Genomic DNA, 15,696 nt, shown 5'->3' with positions numbered 1-15,696 from the left:
TGGCCAGGAAGGCAGTGGGCACTCTCTCTCTCCATGCATAGGCTGTTTTGTGAGCATGGGTGCTCACATGCAACCCTTCCCTGGCTGTTAGAACCAAGCCCTGCTTTTCATTAGTTGCTGTGCCCTTAGCCTTGGCTGGGGGTGCAACCCAGTCGGCTGCTGGCAAAATCCCTGTGCATTCCCTACCTTGATGCCCCTAGCTTACCAGGGGGAGAGGATCCTTCTTGTTCTTGGGAGGACTTATTCTAAATGCTGCCATTAGGGTAAGTCCAGGCAGCACCTGTGTAATTGCAGCTGGGGGCTGTGAACTGGACCCCCTGCTCTGTTTCATGCTGCTGCTGCTGGTCAGATGCTGCTTGTATTAACCCCATGCCAGCTGCCTCCATGCTAATAACTCCCCCTCAGAGCCCAGGACTTATCCCTGGAGCTGGGAGAAAACCCCAGCTGAAAGGTGCTTCTCTAGGTGACATTCATTAGCCTCAGCCTGTGCATCACGTGAAGCTTACCAGGTGCATGGGCCCAGGGGCTGGCCTGTACATGAGAGACCTTCCACTGCTTTCTCGCAGGCTCCTTGCACCCCGTGGCTTGGCCTTCCTGGCCCTTGCTTCCATCACTCCTGCTGGTGCCCTGTCAGCTTGTGCGTTAATTCTCTGGGCCTAGGAGGGGGAGGAGAAAGACCCACTAACAGTAGTGCTGCTCTCCCTGAACCTCTCACCTGTACATCCCCTGCTTGGGGAGGGGTTGGCTGTTGCCCTTGGAGAAAAGGGAATAAGCAAGGGGGATAGTAAAGGGTTGGCCCCATTACTGCATGAGGTAGAGTCACAGACTGTTTAAGGCCACAGTGGTCAACTGGATCATCAGGCATGAGGCACCAGCTAGAGCAGTTCACTCAGTTCCCCCTGCATTGAATCCAATACCTCTTGGGTTTGACTAAAGCATCTTCCAGACAGGCTGGCTGAGAGTTTGGAAACCTCAGGAGATGGGGGAATCCACCCCCTCCTTGGGAGTTGTTCCAATGGTAAATCACCCTCCCTGGGGAAAATGTGGCCCTTAATCAAGTCACCTGTCTCTTTACGAAACAGAACAAGCTCCGTCAGTTTCTCTGGGTTATTAGGTAGTTCTCCCACCCTCAGATAGGGTCTGTGGCTCTTCCCTGCATGCTGGCCAGGGCCCTGCTTAAAATGTGCATCTCAAAACTGGATGCAGCATTCTGGGATCAGTCTCCCCAAGGCCACAGCCAGGCAGCTTGTTGGGCATATAGAGGGGAGGAGCGTGGCCTTTCTGAGAGATTGTGTGATGACCTGCTGGGCTCTGCTACAGCTGCAATACCTTCTCCCCCATTTCATAGGGCTGCAGGATGCTGGAAAGAGGCATCCACTTCTCCAGTCAGTTGTTTATTTCTCCTGCGTGAGGCTTGTCCTGTTCTGCACACCACACAGAGAACGGAGAGAACTTGGCCCTGGCACAAGCCATGGCACCTGCTTCACAGTGGCACAGCCAGCAAGGGCAGGAGAGTTGCTTACCTGCTCAGGGAGGGAGCTAGGAACGTCCCAGGCTTGGATTTGGCCAGGGCAGACTGAGCACAATGAATGCAGGGACTGGGCTGTGCAATGGCTGAGCTACAAAGCAGAGGCCTTGGCTACACACAAACTGGTTGAATTAAACTGCAGCAAGACCCTGGATGGAGTGCTCTTGGCAGCTCCTAATCTGCTTCAGCTGCACTGAAACTGGAGTATCCACATGGAGCTCTGCAGCTGTTCAAGTGAACCAGTCTTCCTTTGCTGGTGTCACACTCTGTGCAGACAGGCCCCCTGGGAGCCCTCCTCAGCGGTGGCCCACAAGCCTGGCAGATCAATGGGCCCAGCTGGCCTGGGACTCTGTACCCCTGTGGCGTAGTTTATAATGAGACTCCTGGCCCAGCTGCAATGACCCCCTGCCAGAGGGCCTTGATCTGGGTGACGGCTTAGTCCCGCCACCCCCTTTTCCTTCCTCCCCCCTATCCCAGGCTGCCACCCCCACTCTAGTCCTCGGGGCGCCCCTGACCCAAGCCATCTGCCTGGCTGTGGATGGCACCCCAGTCTTGACCACCGAGCCCCTTGGGGCGATGGCTGATGCTGTGCAGCCGGACCCTGAGCCTGTGGGCACACCCTCCACCTCCCAGGCAGAGCGGTTGCCCTCCCCTCCGGACGGAGGCCCCGCTGAAGATTCCACCATGCCTGACGCCGTGGCTGTAGGTGATGCACCCGCTGCAGCACCCGTGCCTGGTGTCAGTGAGGACCCATCCCCTCGGCCCCAAACCCTGGTCGAGAGGCACCACACCCCGGTAGCTTGGCAGCCGGGGACCTTGGACCCATTCTGCCCCCGCTCCCACCCCAGCTCCTAACCCCGCTCCTGTCCCCTAATCCTGACCCAGGCCTTGTTTAAAAACAAAACAAAAACAAAAAAATCTTCCTGTAGACCCTAGCCATCTTTGTCAGGCAATCCCACAGCATTATCTAGCCCCTGGGAGCCTGGAGCCCTGGCGTCACGTTACCTGGCCATGACCCCAGTCACAGCCTCAGACCCCAGTGCTCTTATCTTTCTGGGGCAGATGCCAAGGCAACGGGTGGTGGGGCAGGTCCCTGCTCCTGGCTGGGTTGGATCAACTTGTCACCTGAGAAACCTGCACTTCCTACCTTCAGTGGATCCCTGGCTCTTCCCTCCTGCCCCTCCACCCTCTGGGGCTGACTCCAGCAGGCCAGGCGGAGGGGCTTTGTTCACGCTGCTGCACCATGCACACCAGTGCAGGAGGCTGAGCCCAGCTCTTGGGACAGAGGTGGCTGGGGGTCACCCTCTGGGATGGAGCAGCCCCATGCACTGGCCTCACCTTAGTACTGTTTAGCCTGGGCCCTGGAGCTGAGAAGCTGGGGCAGCACCAGCAGTTTGCTAGTGACTTGGTGTTTGCACATTGCAGGGGGAGGAGGGACAAGAGCAAGCCCGGAACTAAGAAGAATCAACAGCCCCATTTCCCAGCTGTCGGCAGCCTGGGGGGAGCAGTTTGCTTAAGCAGCAGGGAGGAGCCAGGGCTTGTGGATGGCAGGAATGAAGGATGTTTGCTAGGATGGGAGGGCTGGGGGAGGAGTCAGACTTGCTGCAGGACCTGACAAAACGGAGCCCTTGGGAAAGGAGATATGAGCCCCACCCCCGAGCGGATCTCCCACCTGGCTGCTTGGAATGAGCCAGACATGGGCTCCAGGCCCAGCTCTGATGTGAGCAGCCAAAATGTCAGAACTGAAATGCAGCTGCCCCCACCCCTCATTTCTATCTGAACAGCTGTTGTTGGGGCCTCAGGGGTGTGCAGCGTGGGGCATAGTACAGGCACCAGTGCGGTATGCGCCCTGTCCATGGGATAAGCCACCTCCCTGCACAGTCCCAGTCTAATCCAGTCCCCTCTGCAGCGTGAGGTGAGGCCCCACGTGAAGCATGCAGTCACTGCAGGAGCCCCAGTGCTGCAGGCAGCTGGCTGCAGACAGGGTGAGGAGAGTGGAAATTACTTGTTTGTAAGGGCCAGAGAGGGCCGGGTGGGGTGAGGTCATGTGGCTCAGGATGCCAGGCTCAGCTCAGCGGCCTTAGGATGGAAATGACCCAGCTCCAATCACTATGGAAATGAGGAGACCAATAGCAGCAGAGCAGGGGGTTAACTTCCCTGAAACAGCCCCCTGCTCCCCAAGTGCTCCATGTGAAGAAGAGGCCAGGCAGGGAAGGGACGGACACACACACACACAGTGCAGGGAGACAGGTCACTTTATGAAGAGGGCCAATGTGGTGACAAAACTAATGATCCAGCCCACACTCCCTGTCTCTGGCACCACAACCATGGGGTGGTTGAGCCTGTGCAGTTGTGACTCTGGGAATGCCCAGGCCCTTGGGAACAACAGAGGACACTGCTCCGCAGACAAGAGGAAAGGGAGCAGTCCAAGCAGTTCCTAGCCACCAGCCTCGGGTTTCCTCTCTAGCAACCCAGGTCCCAAGTGACCTCATGGGTCCTATGCCATCAATGGAAAGCCAGACATGTCCCCATTACCCTGGTGTTATGTCAGTGGGAGTGTCCCTGTGGCCTGGCAGTCTGTCCAGGAAAGGGGGGTGCATCCATGTGGTCCTGGTGGTATCTGGTGGGGGGAGCCATGATTTCGCTAGCTGAACATCCCCATGTAGAGTTGCTTCTCCTTCTGGTGATAGGTGGTGAGCTGGGACTCTGTCAGCTGCAGGTACTGCTTGACGTTGGCGTCTCCATGGAGCAAAGGGGAAAGACAGGACAGGACACGGTGTGAGCTGAATGGCCAAACTCATCCCCTCCCCTGGGTTGAAGTGTTAACTCAGCCTCCTCCTGTGCCCTGATCTAGCTCCCAGCACTCCCTACCCCAGCATCCTCCGCCAGCACAAAGCCATGCACCTGCTGCTAATGCCCATGCAGCTGAAGAGCTGCTCCCTGCCCCTGTCCTCCCCGCCCACCCAGAGATATCACCACTACCCTCCTCTCACCCCCAGATATTTACCTGCTGCCCACGCTACTGCAGACGGATGGATAGCTGTCCCCTGCCCCCAAGAAATGTCTCTGCTGCCTGCCCCCGAGAGGTGTCTGCCACCAGTGCTGTTGTAACTGGGCAGCCATCCTGCTGCCCCTGCCGCCACTGCCCTTCAGCTTGGGGTCACCCTCTAGGGGAGGGGTGCAGCAGGACAACTCCCCTGCTGCGTGGAGACAAGGCCCTGATTCTTCCCAATCAAGGGTGACTCCTAATCCCCCCTGCTCCATGAGCAATCCTGCCCCAGCTCTCACCTCGGGGCTGGCTGCACGAGGCCGCCATGAGATACTGCCGGGCCTGGTCGTAGTCCCGGAGGTGGTAAGCGGCCACGCCGGCACGGTACAGGGCTTTGGGATTCTCAGGCTGCCTCTCCAGCACCTTGAGGCTGTACTCCTTCACCCGCTCGTAGTTCACTGGCTCCATGTGGAGCAAGCAGGCTGGGGGGGTGGGAGGAACAGCACCAGTGAGACGGTGCAAGGGGGCAGGGAGGGTCACTGCTGTAACAGCACAGTGGCATCACTACCATGAGACTGGCACGCACAGATGGAAGTGGTGGTGGCAGATCCAGGGCTCAAGGGGCTCATGAGGTGGAGGGAGATGGCGGTGGCTGTGGTACCCCAGGGGCCGAATAGCCCATAGAGGGTGGGGGGAGGATGGTGGCAGTGCCAACCAGAGGATGAAGGAGCCCACAAGCAGGGCATAGTGGGGGAGGGTGCATGGCAGGGTGTCACGAAGAAGCAGGGTGCACTGCGATGTTACTGGGGAGCTAGGACACCCCTGGGGGACACAGTGGTGATGTCACAAGGAGGTAGCTGCCCCCACCCCCTCCCTCACCAGCTAGGTTGTTGTAGCAGTCAGTCTGGGTGCCGTGCAGTGCCCTCTCCTGCTCAGGCGTCACTGGCGGCTGCTCGCGCCCGAAGGCCTGCAGGGGAGAGGGTACACTGGGGTCCAACCCTCGCAACTGCAGCAGTGCCCGGTGGTAGCGGCTCACGGCATCCCTGAAGCGCCCCTCCTTGTACCACCGGTTCCCGTCTTCTTTGAACCTCTGGGCCTGCTGGAGTCGCTGGTCCATGGCCTCCACTGAAGAGCCCTGCACAGAGAGGTGCAGGTGTAAACAGACTCTTCCCAGGAGACATCAAGTCCTTCCAAACTGGCTCGCTTGCCCACACACCACGTCCTCTCCGTGCACCCGGCTCTGGGGAGGGGGAGCAGCCAGCACCCTACACGGCACGGAGGAGGTGTGCATAGGGCAGGGCCTCCTGGGAAAGCAGGGCCAAGTGTCCAGCGCCCTGGGGTGTTTAATGATCACAGGTAATAAGCAGGGATCAGCACTATAGGGAGGGGCCCTCTCCTCTCCTCCTCAGTGCACGACTCAGCTCTATAGGCAGGGCACAGGGTTTGCTGCCAGATAGGGGGATGCAGGGCGCAGCGCTGTTGGGGCTATGGGGCTCAGAGCTCTAGGGCGGGTGCATGGTGTGGGGCTCAGAGCTACAGAAGGGGGCTGTTGGAGAAGGGCTCGGTGCTAGAGGGCGGTGCATGGAGCAGCACCGTCTGGGAGGCGCGGGGGCACGGGGCTATGGAAGGGCTGCGGCGCTCCGCGTCCTGTCTCGGGGCAGGGGCCGCGCTGCGGCTGGTACCTGAGCAGCCATCCGGGCAGCCGCTCCGGGGCCCCGCGCGCAGAGGCCGATCCGATGCCGCCTCGCTCAGCAGCCGCGGCCGAGCTCCATGCTGCTTCCTGCCCGGCCCAGGAAGCGCGACCGGCCGGGCACCATGTGACTGGCTCGGGCCGGGGAGCCAGGCCGCGGCAGCAGCCTCCCCTGCCCCAGGAGCCGGGCGGGGCCGGCCGGTGCCATGGCCGGGGGCTTCCTTGGACGTGCTGGGGCCAGCCCACCCCGCACTCTCTCCCGCTCCTGCGCACTGGGGCTGTCCGGTCTCCGCCGCTCGGGGGCGCTCACATCCCGCAGCGGGGAGTCGGGCAGATGGCAGCCTTTGCCTGGGGGGAGCCGCCGCCCCACATTCCGGGAGAGACCCCCTGGTGCAAGGGCTGCAGGACTCCTGCGCCACTAGCAGGCACCTGGGGGGAACCCTCATCCCAGCGGGGAGCCTGCAGAAGGGCTGTGACTCTCGGTGCACCCCCTACTGCAGCCCTCCAAGGAGGGTTCTCTGGGATCTCTGGCCGGGATGTAGGGGGAGGCGCTCGGCCTGGGGCCCCTTCACTAGGAAGTGGCGGGGGGCTGCTGGCAGGGCATTCTCCACCAGGGCACCCCAACCTAGAGTGCTCTTCCCTGTCCCTGGTCCCCCTCCACCAGCACCAAGTGACCTTCTGGGGATGCAACAAAGACCGTTTCCACCCCAGGTGTTTGGGGAGGGCTGTGGGTTGGAGAAGTTTTGGGTTAAATGATCCATGCTCCATCCCCATAGTATCTGTCTTTCTATCCAGCCATCTGTCTGTTTTATACAGTGACCAATCACCCTGGTATCTGAGCACCTTCCAGGTAAAATCAGAAGCAGTAGCAAAGTCTCTAATGGGCTTCATGGTATCTTTGACATTCTCCGTTTTGGGGGTAAAACTTCAGTTAGTTAATGATGTGTGGAGGTAGGAACAGCTGTCTTCTCTTCTATGGTATGCTGACTCCACCTAAGAAGATTGTCCAAACAGAGGTCTTTGTAAATCTAAATAAATAGAGAATAATACTGTATTGTAATGACTGGCAGGAACTTCTCTGGAATAGTGTGCTCAGTTCTGATCATCCCTAAAGAGAGCACAAACAGAAAATGTCCAGAGAATGGAAATGAAACACTAATTATTAGGAATGTGGAGAAATTTCCTTAGGGACGTTTAGAGAGGAGACGAATAAGGCCAGGTCTACGCTACAGACCTATATGAGTATAATCATGTCGCTCGGGGTATGTGAAAACTCCATACCATCCTAACCCCTGGTGTAGACAGCACTACATCAACAGGGGAGCTTCCCCCAGCGACCGCCTCTCGGGGAGGTGGATTAACTACACCCACTTCTCCCATCAGCGTACTAGTGTCTTCACTGAAGCGCTACACTAGTGTCTACAGTGGCGCAGCTGCTGTAGAGGTGTGGGTGAAGACAACCCAGAGTGAACTGCTCGAGGTATAGACAATAATTAATGACACAGATAAGATTCCTTTACCTTTGTGTGTGATCCAAAGACAGGGAGTTGCCTTATGAAATTAAAAGACAACACATTTATAGATGATACAAAGGGAGATTTCTTTTTTAATGCAATGTATAGTTAACCTAAGGAACTCCATGCTACATTAGTGGTGTGGCCTAGTGGATAGAGCACTGGCCTGGGACTTGAACCATCTGGGTTTTATTCCTGGCTCTGCCATTGGCCGGTGTGGGTTACCTTAGGTAAGCCACTTCCCTTCTCTGTGCCTCAGTTCCTGTAGCTGTAAAATGGGGATAGTGATACTGATCTCTTTTGAAATGTGCTTTGAGGACTACTGATGAAAAGTGCTAAGTATTATTGTGAGAAAGATATACTTGTATGAATAAGAGCATAGGAGGTTTTATTAGCTAGGATCAACATCAAAAAAGGAGATAAAGTCTCTTATTTCAGGACAGAGAGCAGACATGAAGGACAGAGCCTATGTGGGCATAGCTATGTCAGTGTGGACGCAGCCTACGCTGACAGAAGAGTTTTTCCATTGGCGTAGTAGGACCCTCACCTGCAATGATGTTAGCTATGCCAGCAGAAGCCCTCTGTTCTCAACATAGCTGCACCTACACTGGGGGGGTTGTCAGCATAGCTGCGTCAGCTTAGCAGGGGGCTGTTCACATCCAGACAGACATAGCTGTGCCAATATAAGTTTTAAGTATAGATCAAGCCAAAGTGACGGGGACTGGAAAGAAATCACTCTCCTGTGCCTTTTACTGCACAGTCATCCGTAGGATTTTTACACCTTTCTCTAAAGCTACTAAGCTCTGGTGGAGACAGCATGGTGAACTCAACAGACCCAGGGTGGCCATTGCTATGTATGGTGGGAGGCGTGGAAGCCCAAAGGGTATGTTTGAGGAATTTACAAGCTTCCTGAAAAGACTAGTGCAGCAGTTCTCAAACTGTGGGTCGTGACCCCAAAGTGGGTCATGAGTTTGTTTTAATTGGGGTCACTGGGGCCGGGCGTTAGACTTGCTGGGGCCCAAGGCAGAAAGCCCAATCCCAATCCCTGCTGCCTGGGGCTGAAGCCGAAGCCAGAGCAACTTAGCTTTGTGGGGCCCTAGGCAATTGCCCTGCTTGCCACCCCCTAATGCCGGCCCTGATTCTAGAGTAACACAGGGCATGGAGGCATGTATAGTTTTGTTGTCAGAAGGGGGTCGTAGTGCAATGAAGTTTGAGAAACACTGGAATAATGTTATTAATTCAACGTTACAGTTCAACAGCCAAGGGTTCATTTAGATTGTAAACCTGGGAGGCAGGGACAGTCTCTATGTTACCCCATTATGTACCGGGGATCACCCCATCCATAGTTGCTTAGGCCAACCTCATTGCACACACCAGGGGCTTCTTGCACCCCTCCATTCCCCCACAATCTCCCTTTGTGACACCTTTGTATATCCCTCAGTTGCAAGAACCCTGTGCAACTCACCCAATTTTCCCCCTGCCATGGGTTCTGCGTGGTCTCCATTTCCCCCTCCTCCCATAGCAGGGTCCCCTATTCTCCCTCTCATGTAAGGGGTTCTCTCTGTGCCCCTTTTCCTCCCATAGCAGGGTCCCCATTCTCCCTCTCATATAAGCGGTTTTCTATGTGCCCCTTTTCCTCCCATTCCAAACTTTCCCCTCATGCCAGGGACTCTGTGTCCACCTTCTCCCATACCAGGCTCCCCCAAACTCCCTGCCACCGTGCTCAGGGCTTCTGTGGACTAGGATCCCATTGTACTAGGCACTGTGCAAACACAGAACAAAGAGACAGTCCCTACCCCAAAGAGCTCGCAATCTAAAGTATAAATTTGTACAAGAGCTAGGCCCCCAGGTGCTACCACAAGACAGGATCATCATCAGAACTCAACAATCAGAACATTCCAAAAGTGCAGGATCCGCCCTGACATGAACTCAGTTATGTAGCACTAAAATAGAATTTTCTATTACAGTTCTCCTTGTTAAATGAAGTCATCTGTTACTACTGAAAGCCATAATTCAAATGCCAAAGGGGAAATCCTCAATGGGATGAGGGTTTCACCCAGGAACTGGACAACTTCATGTTTCAGGAAAGCATCTCTCTTTTGAAGTGTTCTAACTTTTGGATCCTTTGTTTTGTTTTGCCATCCTACTGCATTGGCTCTATTGTATTGCATGTCATTATTATTATGGTACGGTTGCTTAAATAATAGAAAGGCAATTAGCACATAGATTGCACTGACAGATGTCAAACACAATCCCCACCCCCAAGTTTTGTATACAGCTGCAGGTCCCTTAGTCATTTCTTAGTTCAAAGAGATTAACCACCAATTCCAAGAATTATTAATGTGCAGTAGTAACAATAACACGATACAGTCTCTAAACACAGGAACTCCCAGACTGGATCAGAACTGAGGCCCATTTAGTGCAGTATCCGTGACAGTGGCCTGTATCATGTGCTTTAGAGGAAGATGCAAGAATCCTGCAGTAGCAGATGTGAGATAATCTGTCCCCCAAACACTAGGTCTCCTGGTCTCTAATAGTTCTAGGTTGGCTCAAACCCTTAAGCAGGAAGTTTAATATCCCTGCCAGATTTTTTGTTGTCGTCTTTAATTATAATTCTTGTTATCCATACAAATGTCCAGTCCTTTTTTGGATCTTGTTAAATTCATGGCCCTAGCGACTTTCTGTGTCAGAGAACCCCACAAACTAATGATGTGCTGTGTGTTTTTATCGGTTTTGACTTTGCCACCTTCAAATATAGTTTGTCTCAGAAAAAAAACATTCTCATCAAGGTCAGCAGCTGTAGATTCACCTTACCCTTCCTTCTCCCCGACAGAGCTACAGTTTACATCCAAGAATGTCTTTGCATCAGCAGAAGGATGCTAAAAGCTTGGCTGGAGAAATTGCTGTCACTGTGTGGGAGAAGTCCTCCACAATTCATAAGGCTGTAATGTGTGAGCCAAACAATAGCTGCCAGTACTGCAAGAAACAGACTCTGTCCTGAGAAAAAAACAAACTCTCCTTGGGACCAGATGCATCTCCCATTGAGTTCAGTCTGTTTTGGATGGGAATTAAGGCCTCTTCAATTCTGAATCAGAGTGTCAACACAGGGGTTTAATACTGTGCTTTAATTTATCAGATTAACTTTCCTAAGTGTCCCCATGTAGACAAGCACTGAGCACTTGCACCACTCTCAGCTCTGGAGTACCTTAGCAACTAACAAAGCATTCGTGTCACATCACAAAGATGAGGAGGACTTGTGGCACCTTAGAGACTAACCAGTTTATTTGAGCATGAGCTTTCGTGAGCTACAGCTCACTTCATCGGATGCATACCGTGAAACCTCCTCCCACCCCACTCTCCTGCTGGTAATAGCTTATCTAAAGTGATCATCAAGTTGGGCCATTTCCAGCACAAATCCAGGTTTTCTCACCCTCCGCACCCCCCCCCCAAACTCATTTTCCTGCTGGTAATAGCCCATCCAAAGTGACCACTCTCTTCACAATGTGTATGATAATCAAGGTGGGCCATTTCCTGCACAAATCCAGGTTCTCTCACTCCCTCACCCCCCTCCAAAAACCACACACACAAACTCACTCTCCTGCTGGTAATAGCTTATCCAAAGTGACCACTCTCCCTACAATGTGCATGGTAAACAAGGTGGGCCATATCCAGCACAAATCCAGGCTCTCTCAACCGCCCCCCCCCCCGAAACACACACACACACACACACACACTCACTCTCCTGCTGGCAATAGCTCATCCAAACTGACCACTCTCCAAGTTTAAATCCAAGTTTCACCAGAACGTCTGGGGGAGGTGGGGGTTAGGAAAAAACAAGGGGAAATAGGCTACCTTGCATAATGACTTAGCCACTCCCAGTCTCTATTTAAGTCTAAATTAATAGTATCCAATTTGCAAATGAATTCCAATTCAGCAGTTTCTCGCTGGAGTCTGGATTTGAAGTTTTTTTGTTGTAAGATAGCGACCTTCATGTCTGTGATTGCGTGACCAGAGAGATTGAAGTGTTCTCCGACTGGTTTATGAATGTTATAATTCTTGACATCTGATTTGTGTCCATTTATTCTTTTACGTAGAGACTGTCCAGTTTGACCAATGTAAATGGCAGAGGGGCATTGCTGGCACATGATGGCATATATCACATTGGTGGATGTGCAGGTGAACGAGCCTCTGATAGTGTGGCTGATGTTATTAGGCCCTGTGATGGTGTCCCCTGAATAGATATGTGGGCACAGTTGGCAACGGGCTTTGTTGCAAGGATAGGTTCCTGGGTTAGTGGTTCTGTTGTGTGGTATGTGATTGTTGGTGAGTATTTGCTTCAGGTTGCGGGGCTGTCTGTAGGCAAGGACTGGCCTGTCTCCCAAGATTTGTGAGAGTGTTGGGTCATCCTTCAGGATAGGTTGTAGATCCTTAATAATGCATTGGAGGGGTTTTAGTTGGGGGCTGAAGGTGACGGCTAGTGGCGTTCTGTTATTTTCTTTGTTAGGCCTGTCCTGTAGTAGGTGACTTCTGGGAACTCTTCTGGCTCTATCAATCTGTTTCTTCACTTCCGCAGGTGGGTATTATAGTTGTAAGAAAGCTTGATAGAGATCTTGTAGGTGTTTGTCTCTGTCTGAGGGGTTGGAGCAAATGCGGTTGTATCGCAGAGCTTGGCTGTAGACGATGGATCCTGTGGTGTGGTCAGGGTGAAAGCTGGAGGCATGTAGGTAGGAATAGCGGTCAGTAGGTTTCCGGTATAGGGTGATGTTTATGTGACCATTGTTTATTAGCACTGTAGTGTCCAGGAAGTGGATCTCTTGTGTGGACTGGACCAGGCTGAGGTTGATGGTGGGATGGAAATTGTATCACAAAGATGCATGCTTGGTCCAGTGTACTCCCTGCTGCGCCCCAACACAAGAGAATTTTCATCTCAAGCGCTTTCTCCTCTGGAAGCTGGGCTGCCATTGAAATGCAAGTTGCTCCTTCCCTAGGCCACAAACCTGTGAAAGCACCTGTGCGGGGCACCCCTCATTGCCTCCAAGGATCCTTTGGCATGACTGGGGTCCTCGTGGTCCTTTACTACTTTGAATTAATGAAAGAGAAATCACATGCTTGGTCATTACATTGATTGTGTTAGGAAAAACACTTACTGTGAAATCCTTAACAAACATGACATCCACTACCATCTCTCCACCATTGAGTAGACAGCTATATAGTCCTGAAATCCAGCCACCAGATAGCGATCAAAGCATCAGACAATGGGGGCACCACTGTGGTCTTCAACCAGGGCCAGCTCCAGGCACCAGCAAACCAAGTAGGTGTCTCGAGCAGCAAATGTAAAGGGACGGCAGGACGTCGGGCTCTGGGGTGGTAATCCGTCCTCGGCAGCAGAGGGAATTTGGCAGCCACTCCATCACAGTGTGTTTCACGCTTGCGGCAATTTGGCAGCAGGGACGCTACTCTTTTTTGGTCACCAGCGGCAATTTGGTGGCCGCACCATCACTCCGCCTCCGTGTTCGACGGTCAGGATTCTGCCTCCCCGTTCAGCGGCAAGTTTGGGTGTTTTTGCTGCTTGCGACGGCAAAAACGCTGGAGCCGGCCCTGTCCTGAACGGTGATGACTATGTTAGTGAGGCTGTCATAAATATAAAGGGAAGGGTAAACACCTTTCTGTATACAGTGCTATAAAATCCCTCCTGGCCAGAGGCAAAACCCTTTCACCTGTAAAGGGTTAAGAAGCTAAGGTAACCTCACTGGCACCTGACCAAAATGACCAATGAGGGGACAACATACTTTCAAATCTGGAGGGGGGGGAACAAAGGGTTCTGACTGTCTGTGTGATGCTTTTGCCGGGAACAGATCAGAAATGCAAGTCTTCCAACTCCTGTTAAATTAGTAAGTAATCTAGCTAGAAAATGCGTTAGATTTTCTTTTGTTTAATGGCTGGTAAATAAGCTGTGCTGGAGGGAATGTGTATTCCTGTTTTTGTGTCTTTTTGTAACTTAAGGTTTTGCCAAGAGGGATTCTCTATGTTTTGAATCTGATTACCCTGTAAGGTATTTATCATCCTGATTTTACAGAGGTGATTCTTTTACCTTTTCTTTAATTAAAATTCTTCTTTTAAGAACCTGATGATTTTCATTGTTCTTAAGATCCAAGGATTGCGTCTGTGTTCACCTGTACCAACTGGTGAGGATTATTATCAAGCCTTCCCCAGGAAAGGGGGTGTAGGGCTTGGGGTGATATTTTGGGGGAAGACGTCTCCAAGTGGTCTCTTTCCCTGTTCTTTGTTTAAAACACTTGGTGGTGGCAGCATACTGTTCAAGAACAAGGCAAAGTTTGTACCTTGGGGAAGTTTTAACCTAAGCTGGTAAGAATAAGTGTAAGCAGGGGAACAGTCCCGCTATTGTGGGGAACTTTCCTGGCTTCTGCACTACCCCAGTGAAGTGGGCTAGCGAAAGGATCTCTGAGTCCTCGCTCCCACTTCCTTTACCCAGTGGCCTCCCTGCCCTTGAGGACTCCCCTTCCACTCTCCTGTCTGGCAGAGTCCTCGTAACCCCAACAAGGCTGGGCCCAGGATTCCTGGGGGGCTCGACCCCCAACCCTGCTGTGGTCACCTAGGACAGGGGCTAGGGTATCCCCACTCCAGGGTACTCTCTCTGCACTGGGCACTTCTCTGACCCACTGACCACTACATACAAGTTAAAGCAAATGCAAGTTATTTAATCAACAATTAATTTTAAAAAGAATAAGGAAAAATGGGAAAGGTTAAAGGAAACACATCAACCCGCTCTGTGGCAGGGAACATCAGAAACAGCGTCTCTGGAACGTCAGGGCAGTTCACAGTCTTTTCCTTGTAAGTCCCAGGCCTTCTTCTCAGGCCCTGGCTGTGCTTCAGGGATGCTGTGCGTTGGACACTTGCTCTGGTGTTGGCCACATACTCTCAAGCTCTAAGTGGTAGGACCCTCCTTCCCAGTGTCGCCCCCACCCTGTCGGGGTTACGATCTGGTTTCACCTGGCCTGCAGAGCCTCTTGGCTGAGGCGTCTCCCTGTGCTGGGCCCGCTGCCCAGGGTCCCCCTCGGTCTCCCCAGCTGCTCACCGCACCCAGCTCCGGACTGCTCCAGCCCCAGCTCCACCACTCTGTCTCAGCACTGCTGGTCTGCCTCCAGCTCCCTGGGCTGCTTCTCTGGCCCCTCTGCCTCTTGTTGCTGCAGCTCCACTCCCAGGACAGGTCTGCTCTGCAGGCTGCTTCTGTGACTCTGCTCCCAGCACTGACCTGCTTCATGGGCTGCTTTTCTGGTCCCTCTGGCTCTGGTTGCTGCAGCTCTGCTCCCAGGGCAAGTCTGCTGTCTCTGGGCTGTGCCTCTGGCTTTGGGGCTGCAGCTCTGCTCCCAGCACAGGGTCTGCTCTCTCTGGGCTGCTTTTCTGGTCCCTCTGGATCTGGCACAGCTCTGCTCCCCAGCTCAGCTTGGGCCCCTGCTTTCTCCTTAGCTCAGCCCCACTCTGTCTGACCCAGGCAATTTAAGCTCACAGGTGGGATGGGACCTCCCTGGCCTCCTGACTCCCTGATTAGCCTGCTCGCCCTGTCATTCAGGCTGACCTGGAGTATTGGCCTCTCCACATTGTTCCTGGGGGCTGTCAATCTCAGGGTCCTGATTTCCCCATTGACCCTTCCCTCTTTTTAGTACTGGGAGCTAGCAACTAAAACACCCCCACTGAATGTTAGTAAGGGGGCAACAGTCCCCTTACATAAGCTTAGGGGGTCTTTCATGCAGGTCCCCACCTCTGTACCCTAGAGTTCAGAGTGGGGAAGGAACCTTGACAGAGGCCAACTGACAACTCTCCAACATCACCTGCTATAAAGAACTCAAGTCCCCACACCACCATTCACCCAGGAATGTAAGGATAGAATCAAACCCTTCCCCCAAACCAGGACCGGGTTTACAATGGCGCCGTGGCCAGGCTCCAAAGGGGCCCC

General features: G+C 53.4%; 1 protein-coding gene across 2 annotated transcripts; it reads right to left on the bottom strand.

Annotated features, from left to right (window-relative positions):
• Positions 1 to 3,765: 3,765 nt before the first annotated feature.
• Positions 3,766 to 6,478, bottom strand: TTC9C (tetratricopeptide repeat domain 9C). Of its 2 annotated transcripts, none has more exons than XM_073354855.1 (4): positions 6,200 to 6,478; positions 5,397 to 5,652; positions 4,817 to 4,999; positions 3,766 to 4,250 (listed from the first exon to the last, which is right to left on the bottom strand). In XM_073354855.1, exons 1-4 carry the CDS (start codon positions 6,209 to 6,211, stop codon positions 4,060 to 4,062), a joined length of 642 nt encoding a protein of 213 aa, XP_073210956.1. In that variant the 5' UTR covers positions 6,212 to 6,478; the 3' UTR covers positions 3,766 to 4,059. The 2 variants fall into 2 exon arrangements, with proteins under 2 accessions (XP_073210956.1, XP_073210957.1); XM_073354856.1 differs by having other exon boundaries at positions 4,073 to 4,267; positions 6,200 to 6,474.
• Positions 6,479 to 15,696: the final 9,218 nt, after the last annotated feature.

This window comes from Lepidochelys kempii, chromosome 7 (assembly GCF_965140265.1).
Source record: "Lepidochelys kempii isolate rLepKem1 chromosome 7, rLepKem1.hap2, whole genome shotgun sequence".
Lineage (NCBI taxonomy): Eukaryota > Metazoa > Chordata > Testudines > Cheloniidae > Lepidochelys > Lepidochelys kempii.
Note: the sequence above shows the minus strand (reverse complement) of the source record. Positions and strands in the feature narration are given on the sequence as shown.

What these genes read in the sequence shown, in the direction of transcription:
- TTC9C (XM_073354855.1), bottom strand. An exon ending in CTGCTACAACAACCTAGCTG is followed by an intron (nt 5,000 to 5,396) that starts GTGAGGGAGGGG and finishes CCACCCCCCCAG; the next exon opens with CCTGCTTGCTCCACATGGAG. An exon ending in CTCGTGCAGCCAGCCCCGAG is followed by an intron (nt 4,251 to 4,816) that starts GTGAGAGCTGGG and finishes AACGTCAAGCAG; the next exon opens with TACCTGCAGCTGACAGAGTC.